Below are 14,975 nucleotides of genomic sequence, written 5' to 3'. Positions count from 1 at the left end.
TTTTCCAGTTTTTGTAGATAGTCTATGACCTTCTTTTTGTAGCCACTGGTGGGATCACGCCTACGTCAAGCTGGAATGACCATCGTTAAACAGAGGGCTTACAGGTGGCTTACAACACCACTGATCACCCACCTACAATGCAGTCTTGGGATCCCTCCCCAGACGACTTCACACCCATTCACCCCTGGTCCCACCTGACCCTAACCACTCACATGGTGGCCAGGTGGGTCAACCACTCACATTGTGACCTTAACGACTCTGAAACCAAGAGCTCGCATGTGACCCCTATGACTCTGTAAGGGCTGACACCCACACAGGGTTTAAAGCCTGCAACTCCATGCCAGTAATTTAGAAATGAAGAAGCTTCTTGGATGAGAGGCGAAACGGCTTCAAGAAACACAAGCAAGTCCAGTTGCCTATGATATAGCACTTATGATCATAAATTACAGTCAATCAACACTTAAGGCTACTGTGCCTGGGTCCCCAGCAAAGCTGCTCAGTCTTGCAGCAAATCTTTCCAAGAGACTACTGGTGGTGGGGCTCATCCCTGGAAGTGACGAGACGGCATACAGGGATGAGATCCAAAGGCAGTGGGGTGGTGTGCAGACAACAACTTTGTTCTCAAGGAACTAATCGTTGCAGCAGGAGGAGGAAGCCTGACCTGCAGCCCATCTGCATCAATGGGGAGGGTGTGGAAAGGGTGCCCAGCTTCAAGTTCCTAGGTGTGCACATGGACGCAGACCTCCAATGGAGCACTAACACCTTGGCGGTAGTGAAGAAGGCCCAGCAGTTTCTCCATTTCCTGAGGATCCTCAGGAGGATGAACCTGAGGAGGGAGCTGCTGACCGTCTTCTACCGCTGCTCAGTTGAGAGTGTGCTGGCATACTGCATCTCTGTGTGGTTCTCCAGCCGCACAATGGCGCACAAGATGGCATCACAAGGGGTCATTAACACCAGCCAGAAACTCATTGGCCACCCTCTCCCCTCCCTGGAAGACCTCTACAGTACCCGCTGTCTCAAAAGGGCAAGTAGCATCCTGAGAGACTGGACGCACCCAGGACACTGGGTGTTTGAGCTGCTCCCCTCTGGCAGGAGATTCAGGGCGCTGAAGTCACGGACAAATAGACTCGGGGATAGCTTTTATAACGGGGCAATAGCACTAATCAATACAAACCTCATCTGATTTTTTTTTTTTTTCAACAATGGGCCATGTGCAATGAACAATAATCTGTTTATCATCTGCACTTTAGATCACACTTAACAGTATATTTTGTATATATTTTTCTACACTTCATATATTTTATCTTTTTTTTATTGTTGATACTATATGCCTTCTTTTGCACCGAAGTGGACTGTATCCCAGTTTTGTTGTGCTGTGGTACACAAGTATGACTGTACAATGACAATAAAGATTTATCTATCAAAGAAATCTCCTATAACCCAAAAAGCAAAAACCACCATTTTAAAAGACATGTCTGTAAAAGTGTTAACAGGACACTTCAAACCTCAAACAATTTCAGTTTTGAATCTCTCTCCTCGGAATTTTTGAGCCATGGTGATTTAATATTTATAAAACTTCCCTGGAGCCAAGAAAAGTGATTTTACAATCTGTCACAATGTAAAGTCTATGAGCTGAGTGGGAATCTGTGGGCAGAGCCAGGGAGAGAGACACTACAGCACATGTTCAGTGAGCCACATATCACAGAGATAAAGCACGAAGCTAGAATTTTTTTTTTTTTTTTTTTGGCATCTGCACAAGTTGAGCAACTCCACTGGAATGAATAGGTGCCAACTTGCTGTCCAGTATCTAGTTGTTATTAAAATCTCACCTTTGCCCACTGAGCACAGTCCAGTGGGCAAAGGGGAATGCAAACTAAAGGTCTTCTAATGAGAAAGCGTTGTTGTGTGTTGCATGTTAGACAGCGGATATTACTGAAGTTGTCATAAAGATCACAATCCAATATGATAAGGTTGTAAAAACACTCGACAGGCAACGTTCTGCTGTTATTAACAGTAATTAGCAAGGCATTGAACCCTCCAGACACCTCTCTTTCAGCTCCGCAAAATTTATGCTAACATATTGTTTAAATTTATTTATAAATATCAGCCATACCTTTTGTGATTAATATTGGACAAAAATGATAACAAAGAACTTGTAGATACTCATCTGGATAAAGAAATCAACTAGGTCCTCCTCCTGCTGAATCTGGCAGATGGAGGTTTTCAAATGTAAACATCAGAGAAAACATCAAGGAAGGAGAAGGAAAGATGGGGCGTCGGTGGCTTTGTGTGTAGAGCAGGCGCCCCATGTACAAGGCTGTTGCCGCAGTGGCGCAGGTTTGAATCCAGCCTCTGGCCCTGTGCTGCATGTCATCCCTCTCTCTCTCCCCCTTTCATGCTTACCTGTCCTGTCCATTACAGGCAAAAAGCCCAAAAAAATATCTTTTAAAAAAAAGAAGTGGAAAAGATTAGCCCCAGCTACAATCACGACTGCATCGACAAGCAAGACCACCTCTGCAGCCAACTCTGCTTCAGAGGAGCCACTGAGGCAATCGTGAAGAGCTCAAACATCAGCTAAGATCTAGAGTTGGTGTCAACCAAATGCAGACCTCACTTTCTACCAAGGAAATTCATGTTGGTCATTATCACAGCGATCTACACTCTATATATAGAGGCTGCCCTGTCGGATGTCTGCAAAGACTTGCAAAGACTGCTCACAGACTGGTAATCACGATGGTCTTTGTTGCTGGAGACTTCAATCATGCTTACCTTAAGAAGGTTACACCTGACTTCCATCAACATACTGACTGCATCACAAGGGGAATACGGACACTGGACCACTGCTGTACGCCATTCAGAGACAGATACAGAGCAGAATCACTTCCCCTGCTTGGCAAGAGCGACCATGCAGCCATCTGGTCGAGATCAAAGTATGTAAACAAACCACGGCACATTCCCAGGGTCAGGAAATAGTCCAATCAGAAGCCACCCTGCAGTGTGCACTACACAATGCAGTCTGGACCAGGTTCCAGGACACCACTGCCAATATCGCTGATGACATCAATGAACATCAATGAACTCACAATCCCCGAAGCATTTGCCAAGGTCTTTGAGAGACAGAGATACATCCACACCCCATTCTTTGTCACATGCTGGTGATTCCTTGACCCACTTTGAGTCCATCAGTAGTCAACAAGTAAACACAGCTGAAGCAGAGTTTAATGCACCACTGACACCTGTCTCCCTTTCTGAGCATGATGTCAGGAGGACTTTCAAGCATTTGACCCCCAAGAGAGCAGCAGGACCAGACAGTTAAAGTGGTCGGGTCCTCAAAATATGCGCGACGTAACTAGCACCAGTGTTCACAACATTATTCAACCGGTCACTGGCTTAGTCTGTCATATCCACGTCCGTTCAGAAATCCACCATTATTTCTGTGTCAAAGAAAACAAAACCAACCTGCCTGAATGTCGACCGCCCAGTGGCTCTCACTTCTGTAGTGATGAAGTGCTTTAAATGGCTGGTTAAGGATAACATCTGCTCCTCATTAACCAGCACACTAGATCCACAACAGTTTGCCTACCATCCTAACCAATCTACAGAAGATGCCATAGCACACATCCCGCACACCACTGTGTCTGACCTGGAAAAGAAAGGAAGCTATGTACGACCATTGTTAACTAAGTACAGTTCAGTGTTTAACACCATAGTTCCCTCCAGGCTGGTCACAGAGGACAAGGAGCTGGGATTAAACACCTCACTTTGCATATTGATCCTAGACTTTCTGACAGACAGACCCCAGGTGCTGAGAGTGGGTGGACACAACTCTTAATACAGTAGCACCCCGGGGCTGTGCTTTGAGTCCTCTGTTGTACTCCCTGTACACATATGACTGTGTAGCCACTCCAGACTCCAACACCATCACTGAATATACTGATGACACAGTTGTGTTGGGCCTGATCACAGATAACATTGAGTGTGATGAATAACCCATGTGTAAGGCTAATGCCATTTATGATCACATTTGGGATATGGTGTTTACATGAGGGGTCAGTCATATTCCCTGTATACATCCGGGTTTCTTTCAGAGTACTCCATTACAACAGAATATTTGTGTACCACATAAACGGGATGCTCTGAAAACCCATAACAACCCTTAAATAACCCGTAGATCATAAACAGGGTATTTATGTTCATTAAAATGCACTTAGTGAAAAGGCCCACTTGAAAGAGGTGCTCCTAAATGTCAGCAAAACTAAGGGGATAAGAGTGCACTTTGGAAAGGAGAAGGGAAGGAACTATACCCCCCTTATTATCAACCTGTCCTCAGATGAGAGGGTGGATAGCTTCAAATACTTTGGTGTCCACATCAGAGAGTCTGACCTGGGCACTGCACACTGACTCAGTGGTGACAAAAGCGAGGTAGACTTTGTTTTATAGTTATATTTTATAGGTTTATTTTAGGTATCCCCTCAAATACTGAGGAATTTCTACTCCTGAACCATCGAGTGCCTGCTAAGGGGTGTCCCAGTTAGGGATGGGAATTGATAAGATTTTTACAATTCTGATTCCATTTTCGATTCTGCTTAACGATTCGGTTCTTTATCGATTCTCTTATCGATTCTCATATGGGAAGAAAGGAGGACAAACACGTCGATTAGCATTAACTTGGTTTTAAATCTTAAAATCTATATGTCTAAAATATATAATGGGAATGAATGAAACAGAACTATTCTGGTTAGAGGAAAACATGCAACTTTGACATTCTCTGACTTACAATTGAACAAACTCACCTACCAAAAATCAGGGGCATCTAGCGAGGCAAATGGGTGCAAGCCTTTCACCACAAACCTAGTCACCGCTCGGTGACATTCGTCTATCCTGGCCTGGGTCATTTTACTCTTCCCTGCCTTGGTGAAAGGAGAAGCTAGAGGTGGACATGAGCCAGAGCAAGCCTCTGCCAGCCTCTGAGCCAGTCAGACTCTGTCTCTCATCATGGTCATCTAAATGTAATGCATGAGAAGGGATTCATGTAACAGTTAGTGATAGCAGGTTTTACAATGAAGCAAATGGCGCTAACATAATAGGCAGTTTCAGGGGGAGTTTTACCTTCAGTATAAACAGCAGAAGACGTGCTAACGTTAACGTTAGTAGTAATTCTACTGCTGCTGCTGCTGCTTCTGGGTTGAGATTCACTCACGTTATGGTCAGTCCGGAGCGGATCAAAAATGTGACATTCATGCAAAGTAATCGCATGCTGTGTGTACAAATGTTTCTGAATATTGCTCGTATTTCCCCCCTTTGATGAAATAGACGCTTTGCAATCATTGCAAGTTGCCCAGTTGTCATCTTTTTCGTGAAATACAACCAAACTTTCGAGCGTTTCAGTCGCCTGGGCGCCATGTTGCCTGTAGAATCAAAACAATGCCACGCTGTGTAGCTTACGCAAGTTGCGGTGACACCATTCGCGCCCGCTGGAATTGTTAAGGGAATCATTTGCAAAATTGGCAAACGAGTCCAAGGAATCGAAACACTGGGAGCCGGTTCTCAACAAGAATCGGCTTTCGGTTCCCATCCCTAGTCCCAGTAGCGGTGCAGGCATAGGGTGCAGGTCCACCTTTCTGTTTTGACTGAAGAAGTGAAATTTGGGGTTACTTATATGGATATGCAAACCAGGAGAGGATTTATTACGAATGCAGTGAGGAGTAAACAGAGTAAAACGTGTGGTTTATGATTTAAGGCAACATTAACATTATTAACCAGCCTTGTGTTATAACCTGATCCTCTCACGGAAGAGGAAGCTCTTCATTTCCAAAATTTTACCCAAGTGCCAGCCAAATCTCGGTAGTGTCTCCACACCAAGGATAAACATTTATTGTGTACACCGGGAAGAAAATGGGCACAGGATTGCAAAACCAAACTGGCACCACCAGCCACAGGTAAATGGGAAAAGTTCAAGTGGCACACAACTTTGACAGTGCATTGTTGTCGTGGTCCGACAACTTGATGGAGACAGTGATAGAGCATATATTTAGTGTGAAGATGTGTTTTGTGGGCTTTGTCAGCTCCAGCAACCTTAAAGTTCAGGCAGATCTTTTCTTTTGCCACTGCTGTCTGACTCCATGGTAACAGGTCTTACCTCTAAGTTGTTGTTCTTTTTTTTTTTTTTTTGGCTCACAAAGCATAGGCAACTGGTTTTTGATGTTGATCCTGGTTCTCTGTATCTCATCAAAACTCTCAAACATACTGTAAATGTTAACACAAACCTTCTGTCTTTATTTTCAGTGCAGTTCTAACCAGGGCAAACAGTGTGGCGTTGAAGGTGACTGTTCCATCACTGTTGAGAGGCATGTTCATGGAGACCAACCTCTGTAGAAACAAACACATGCAAGATAAGGTTGAAATGTTGATGATATCTAGTTTTATAAATGACTTACAAACAAAAAGAAATGCTAAAAACTTTTCCATATGCATTTTCATATTTTCAGTTTCACATCATTTTCTCTTTTCAGTTTTTTAAAAAATATTCCACACTCTTTTTCTGTGAAAAATTTAATGGCCAGTATAAACAGGGGGAATGAAAGAATAAATGTTTCAGTGTTTACATGGGCACCTTGAAGACAGACTTGAAATATAACACGACACATTTCTTCAATATTTTAAGCAAGATTACATTTTTTCTCCAATCTTTTACAATTTCACAATAACAAAAAAGGAAAAGGACCTGAAGCAAATGTTTCGGCACCCTGCATGGTCAGTGCTTAGTGGCACCCCGTTTCAAAAGTACCAAGTATCTGTGCTTTTCATAACCAGTTAAGAGTCTTTCGATTCTTGTTTGGGGGATTTTCACCCATTCTTCCTGCAAAAGTTCTGTGAGATTCTTGTTTTGTCTTGCATGCACTGTTCATTTGAGTCTATCCACAGAGTTACCGAAGTATGTATGAAGTATTCTGACACTAGAAACAACAGATATGGCATCTGTCACGAGAGTTTTTTTTTATAATGTACATTTTAGTAAATACTTGAAGTGTATTTAATATAGCAACTTTCACATATAAAGGTCAAAAAGTGCTTCACTGGAATAAAATTGTTAAAATCAGACCATAAAAACAGTTTTTAGTTTATTAACCATTATTCTATGCAGTATATAAGGCCGTTGAAATAAAAGTCATGAAGACTGACTGACATGAGATGTGCAATGTTGTTGGAAATATGTCCCATTATATACAGTTTGTGGAAGTGCATGATTTAACTATTTCCCACTGTCGAGTATTAAAAATATTGATTGATAAAAATAGCAATAAATCATTATATCAAATAGCAAAACTTGTAGAATTGCAATACTTAAAAATTGCAATACACATTCAATTGATACCTAAGTATCATGACGATAATGAATCGGGAGATAAGCATACTGTTCTAGTCTTGCTTGGAAAGCCAATACTGAACTTGCAGATACTGATAGTAAACTAGTAGTTGTAGTACTGTGCAGCAGTTAGTGCTGAAATATGTCTCTTGTTTTCCTTTCCATTGGAGGATACATTGCAGGCCAGTGTGTTACATTATAGCAGACTGTATCAAGAATGGGTGAAGAAAAATGCATGTCTTTGCAGTCAAGGTGGATTTACTCCAGGTACTAACTATGTACTATACAAGTTTCGGGCTTCACAAAGCTATGCAATGTCACCTCAGCTAGTTTGATTCTGACTAGCAAAAAAGTGGGACCAATCATAGACTTGCTCCACTATTTCTGTGTGTGCAGCATTTGAATAACAGCACACTCAAAATTCCTGCCATTTGCTCTTCCTTTATTGTACTTGAATGGAACATGGTTTGTTCATTCAAATGTTAGAACTATTTAGTTAGTACTATAAAAATTAAAGAAGACATTGTCTTTCTTAAAATAGATCATAATCTGTCCTGCTTTAAAACCCAAAGGCCTGCCTATGTTGTGATTTTATTCTGCCCTAAGAAAACTTGGGAAAAGTACTGAAGTGACAATTCACTGCTAACAACTGAACCGGTAGAACCACATAGAGGCGTTTTCCTTACTCGCCATCATCTAACTGAAGAGCAAAGTACATGATTGCATTAGGATTGCCATGTGACACCCTAAATAAGGCTGAACATTTTCCTCACCTTGCAGGCGACACGATGAGGACAAAACTTGCCAAAACCCAGAGGAGGAGGTATTCTTCGTAGGAGTGTCACCACGTCAAGATGCTTAATACGCCCCCTATAAGAAAGAATATAACATTTTAAATTTTAACTATGTGGCCAATTGGGGGTCATATTTCTTGAGAAATATTTGTTATATTTGGTTTCATGTTTCCAGCCCATTACAGCTCACAGCAATATGAGCGGTGGCATAGGACGACAAATACTTAGTATAGCAAGTGGCAATCCTGAGTTCAAGCCCTGTCTCAGCCAACAGAAGGAATTGCCAAAATTCAAAGCCACAAGTGCCAGTAGTAGAGATTTGGGCCTCATAAAGCCAAGCAAAGTCACTGGTTGGTTCTGGCTGCTTTGTTTGCATTGTCTGAAGAAGAAGTGAGGTGTATCACACACTTATATCATCATTACAGCGTATCCAACATTTCAATAATTGCAAACTCAAAGTCCCACCAATTTGCCTCCCTTTAAAGGATGTGAACGAAACTTATTGGGTAGGGTCAAGACTGGTGTTTCCAGTGAGTTTACTTAGGATTGTTCAAAGACAACTTGAGTTGTGACCTATTTCCTGCTAAGCCCCACCCTTTGCAAAGTCTCTTAACTGATGGTGGACATGTTTTCTGACTGATCTTGCTCATTAATTAGTGTCTGTGCCAGTTTCTGGGTTGACATTTAAGCAGTAAAAAAAATTGGTGGTTTTGCAGTTTGAGCAGGAAAAAGTAAGAATAAAGATGGACATGGAATGGCAAATTGAACCAGGAAAAGTTTGCAACAAACTAAAAAAATGGAGGAGTCTTTTTCTTCTGAAACCGTGCTGTCTTCTTTTAATGTTGGTACTAATTTACATCCGATGTCTCAGTACAATTATAGAGATTCTGACACTTTCTTTACTCTTTTCAAATACATTGCAGATGCAAATGATTGGCCAGATGTGGACAGGACTTAAATGCTTCAGTGCATCCTCACTGGTGGGGCTCAGGAAGCATATGCTAAGTCGTGTTAAGGTTATAGCTGCTGTTTTGAAAGAGAAGAAGTTGATCCCTGAAGCTTATCAGAAGTTCCGGAACTGAGAAAAGGGCGATAAGCAGACTTATATCGAATCTGCTTGTGATTTGCTATGCCATTCTAACATCTACTGCTTTTGTTGATTGTTTTGAAGATCTGTCATTTTGTTAGTGCACTGTAACTTATCTGAGTGAACAGAAAGTAGCCACTGTACTTAAAGCAGCTGAGTTAGCAGATGATTTTGTCTGACTCACAAATTGGTCTTTGGGTGATGTCAGATGAATGGGTAACAATTATGTGAGCTCATGTTATGGTGACCAGTTTTCAGCAGCTGGTTGATCTCATGTCTTTAAGGCCTCACAGGTTAAAGATGATGATAGCAAGGTGTGTTATTACTGATGTTGGGATTCACTGGACCTCAGATGATTTGTCATTTGTACAGATCTAAACTGGACATGTGAAGGTTTTTCCTCTGGGCCTCGCCATCTGAAATGTTGGCTTAGACTGCATGTTCTTTGTTCACCAAACAAAGGAAATCACTCATCTCCACAGGATCATTGTCACACCCTAAGTGAGAGACCAGTCTTCAATCTTAATTGGATACTACTGCCACAGTGACATGTGACCCCGTGATGTCACAAACCAACTTAAGAAGAAGTTTCTGCTCTCCATCAGACTCTTGCTCCGCCTTCTCCTGAGCTCCTAAACCTCTGAAGAGGTAGGATGTAGGCAGGAGGACCTGCTACGCCCTTCCCCCATTTTCTTACCTCTGCAAGCCCACAGCAGGAGCTGCGGTTTTGCTCTGAATGTGGCCTACTCTCAGCAGACACAGAACCTGGCAACCAGACAAGTTAGTGTGCCAAACACAGGTTTGCAACTACCCTACCAAAAACAAGGAGGACAAAGTCAAGTTAGCACCAGACCTCTACCTCTGCAAGGACACCAAGCAGCCAGTCTCCTCGGATCTGCACCTTTGGAACAAGGGCACAGCAAAGACGACATCTGGAACCACCGATCTTTCCAACCTTCCACTACCGGCTAACAAAAGCAGCACACCCACAGCATCTCTTTTCCCCTTCATCCATTCAAGGATTGGCAATGTAACAGCTGGGCATAACACTATCACAGCTGTACAGGCTAAGCAAGACTGTCTGACATTGTTGATTGTGATTAATGCTGTTTACTTTCATTTCAGTTATTGTTGTGATTGTTTGCAGGTTATTTGTTAGTTGGATTCACCAAAGCTAAGTAATGTTAGCTTTTGTTTTGTAGGCCAGACTGCCCTTTGTTTCACACACATGCCTTTTGTCTCTCTCTCTCTCTCTCTCTCTCTCTCTCTCTCTCACATACACACACACCCACACACACATACACACCTATGCTTGTATGAAGTTAGTTAGAATTTGTGTGTTATGTTGCTTTGCTTTCTTTATGAATAAATACATTTGGAATCATACCTGCTATCTCTTTAATATTGCACAAGAGTGTATGAATAGTCAAACTCTGCTATATCAAGCTGAAATCCTTCAGCCTTTACTATTAATATGATACTTTTGGTTATGGTTATTAATTTACTTATTAATCAAAATTTCAAATTGATAGTTTAGTGAACTTATTGAGACTGGCTGTCATTTTTCTCTTTTCGGGAATGGTGCCCCACAAGGTGATTTAATGTAGATTATGTAGGAGGAACAGCCGGCTTTGCCCGTTTCACCTTGAAGTTGATGAACTCTTTCACCGTCAACCTGACGCTAAGGGTGGTAAAGGTGTCAATGTTTTCTTAAGGACTGAATACTTTACCTCCAATAAAACCACATCCTCTCTTCCTTTGTCTCTCCACACTTCTGTCCCTCTATCTGTTATACAACACATCTGTGGGAGTAACCCCAGCTCTATCTTACTCTCACCCTGGTGAAAATAAGATAAGAACTCCAGATGTGGGAGCCATAAATTCAGGATAAATTCCTGAGTAAAAACTAAGTTTCTCTTGTTAACCAACTTGAAATGTCTCTTGAAAGTAAACTATACATTTTAGTCATGTTCTAAGATTGTAACTTTACATAATCCTTGTTTCTTAGTTGATTAATGTTAGTTCCACTTCTGTAGGTTGTAATATGAGTTAGTTATAATTTCATAGCTTTAATTACTCATTTAACATAGAGTCATACTGCCATCCTGTGGTGATACTTAAGAAAGATGCTGTAGGAATCCCATATTATAGTTCAAGTTAAGAGATAGTTAGATTGATTAATCAACTTGTCTTTATTAATAGGTGTTTTCTCATTTAGTATGTCAATCAATCAATCATTATTATTTATAAAAATTATTTATAAAGCCCAATATCACAAATCACAGTTTGCCTCACAGGGCTTTACAGCATACGATATCCCTCTGTCCTTAGGACCCTCACAGNTTATTTATAAAAATTATTTATAAAGCCCAATATCACAAATCACAGTTTGCCTCACAGGGCTTTACAGCATACGATATCCCTCTGTCCTTAGGACCCTCACAGCGGATAAGTAAAAACTCCCCCCAAAAAAAACCTTTAACGGGGGAGAAAAAAAGGGTAGAAACCTCAGGAAGCGCAACTGAGGAGGGATCCCTCTTCCAGGATGGAGAGATGTGCAATAGATGACGTACAGAACAGATCAACATGATAAATTAACAGTAATCCGTATGTCACAATGAGACAGAAAGAGAGACAGAGAGAGAGACAGAGAGAGAGAGAGAGAGAGAGAGATGCAGGACAGACGGTAATGACAGTAGCTTACAACAACATTAATGAAAGTAATAATATTATAATTATAATTCTGGCTGTTGTGGTACAATGTGTTTAAAGTATATATTAATATCTGATAGTGTACATATGTGACAATAATCATATGTGTATAATAACAGTAGAAGTATGTTGATGTAACTACAGACTAGTTTGTAGTGTTTGTGCACGAAACATTTTATACTTGTGTTCCGATGATATACGTGATATAATAATCGTATTAAATCTAATTTGGTGTTAAGAGCCGATTTTGACCATAATGGGAGGAGTATGTGTCTATCGCGTGTAACATGTTAATATAATATAAAAATAAAGTTCATTAAGTTTCCTCTGACATAAAGTAATGTCTAAACTAGGGGTCACCCCGAATAGTTGATGATTCGGTGATTCGATTTGGAGAAGTCTGATTCGACTGCCAGTCTCGCAGTCGAATCGTCCGCAAAATGTGGTTATGAAAGAAGACCGTACCATTCTGACTATATGGGGGTGCTCACTGCTGCTGAACATCTTGATTTGACATAGAATGTATTTGTTTTCTAGTAATTCATGATATATAGCCTATTTTGATACAAACATCAGCCTAATTTCTGTTAATAAAAAATTGAAAAGGACGCGTGCGTTTAATCAGTAGGCATAATCATTACTATGCATGAATAAATCACCCAGTTGTTCGATCCAAATAAGCAGAGGTGAGTGAGTGCGCTGCAGGACCATCAGAGCAGCATCGAGGCCTACCGTGATTTAAAGTTAAAGTTAAAGTCCCACTGATTGTCACACACCTGAGTGTGTGAAATTTGTTCTCCACATTTGACCCATCCCCTGAGGGAGCGGTGAGCAGTAGCGGTGCCATGCTCGGGAATCATGTGGTGATGATTTATGGTGGCGGAGCGCATAAACAAACACTTAGGAGGAGGTATGTGCTCTCAAATCAAACTTTTTTGAAGGATTATTCGTTTACCTGAAGTGTCTTGAAACGAATTTCACCGCTGATTGTTTTCTTGATAGACTCTGATTATTTATTTGGATACTTCTTGTCCGACGTGGCCAAACAATTGAGAGCGGTGACGCACGGTCTGTGTGAATGAACTTGTATGAACCTGAGTTGATTAATGAAGTAACTTGAAGTCAGAAAGAAGGAAAACTGTTTCTAAACCTTTTGATGATGTTTTTGGATGTTTATTTGTGAATGAAATGGCAAGTTTTGACGAGTCAGAAACGACTCCTGTTTAAGACATGGATGAGGCTGAAGCGCGTCTGCGTTCATCTAGAGCATAATACCTTGATGAAGTGAAATGGATAAAGATAAAGATTAAATGATAACCCTTTTACTTTTATTATTATTATCTTATTATGCCAACTGAATAATTAAATTTGTTTATTTGGGTGTTTTAGCTCTTTTCTCTGGAGCGGAAACTGACGCAGATGAGCTCATTAATCATTGAGGGGGAAAACAACATGATTCGACGATTAGTCGGCTAAAGGAAAAATCTGTCAAATTAGATTCGACTATGAAAATTCTTAGTCGGGGACACCCCTAGTCTAAACTAAGAGACCCGTCTTGCCTCAAACACGTCCACTCAACCTAGTCGCATCTCGCTCACTTTTTCTTTTACTTTACTTTTACTTCACTTTCTACTTTTACCTCACGTTACTTTGCTTTTTCGTTCTTCTCTCTTTTGCTTCCTTCTTTTGCCATCCTTCCCTCTAGTTATACTCTTTATGCTTTAACCCGTTATGCTCTTATACTCTGTTCCTGCGTAGCCCTTTCTTTTCTTATGATCGAAATTATTTTAAACTTTTAGGTTTGCTCGCCACATCCAGGATTGCCTTATCTGTCCTGAGTTTTCCTTTGTTTTCTGTGCCTTCAGTAACATTCTACCTGAAGCAACGAAGCCAGTCGATTGCAACATTTTTTATACGCGGTAATAACAACTTTGATAATAATATCCAATGGCCAACGAGATTGTTTTCAACCTTATTATAAGTGAGTAGCCACAGCCAACCGCTGTGTTGTGATAAGAGTTGATGTTGGGGTAGGTAAATGTATTTGCACATCCCTGCGTCCCCAATTTATCTACAGTCACATACTCTCTCACTATCGCCAAACTGAATAACTGCCAAAAATGTTACCTCTTGCCTTAATCCATTTATACATACTGTTGATTTTGTGTCATTTCATATCATCTTCATTTACTATTCATTTACTCAATTATTGAACATTTAGCCCTAAAAAAATCTTCATTTATCGCCAAGTTGTTGTCTGTGGATATTTCTTTTGAGCAGGAACTAAGATCAATGTGTAGAGAATTCATAACCCAGGTATTGTGATTGATTCATGATTGATAAGTGTACAGATGAATTAATAGAGTTATTAATTTGATTATAGTCACTTTCCTTCTAAATGAAGGTGGTGCCCCAAATGTATGACGAGTGCAAACATTTCCTAGAGGTATTACTCCTACAATTAAGTCACATTATTCAACATAATTAATCATTATTATTAATAATGATTAATTATTTCCAATAGCCATTTCGATACTTTAATTGGAGGCCTGTTCCGAGGTCAGGTCCCAACAAATGCTGCCCTGTGTTAAGGCTTAGATCACAACACTAACAAGGAACTGGCCACTGGAAGGATCAATATATTGTTCTGAGGTCTACAAGGTTTTTGCGGGATACAGGAGCCAAACATTTATTTATTCTGGACTCGGTTTTGTCTTTTTCACCAACAGAAACAGGATTTTGTCCTAATAATAATAATAATAATACATTTTATTTCTGGGCGCCTTTCATGACACTCAACATCACCTTACCTTTATTTCTGGGCGCCTTTCATGACACTCAACATCACCTTACCGAGTAAAATACAGAGTAAAATACAATAAAATACAAAGTACAAGATAATTAAACATTTAACAACAAACAAATAAACAAACAAATATATATAAATATTAAAAAGCAAACAAAACAAACATATACAAAACATCTGTTCAGGCTTACCCACTCAAAGAGAGTAGGA

The 14,975-nt window shown here is 40.5% G+C and overlaps 1 protein-coding gene across 1 annotated transcript in view; it reads right to left on the bottom strand.

Annotated features, from left to right (window-relative positions):
• The window catches only part of LOC126386418 (dihydropyridine-sensitive L-type skeletal muscle calcium channel subunit alpha-1-like), a 509,728-nt gene that overhangs the window by 135,348 nt on the left and 359,405 nt on the right, over positions 1-14,975 (bottom strand). The window contains 2 exon segments of the mRNA XM_050038752.1: positions 6,267-6,369; positions 8,140-8,236. Coding sequence (XP_049894709.1) covers positions 6,267-6,369; positions 8,140-8,236 — 200 coding nt within the window.

Source organism: Epinephelus moara, chromosome 24 (genome assembly GCF_006386435.1).
Source record: "Epinephelus moara isolate mb chromosome 24, YSFRI_EMoa_1.0, whole genome shotgun sequence".
In the NCBI taxonomy this organism is placed as follows: Eukaryota; Metazoa; Chordata; class Actinopteri; order Perciformes; family Serranidae; genus Epinephelus; species Epinephelus moara.
The sequence above is the reverse complement of the archived record's forward strand: the minus strand, read 5'-3'. Positions and strand labels throughout refer to the sequence as shown.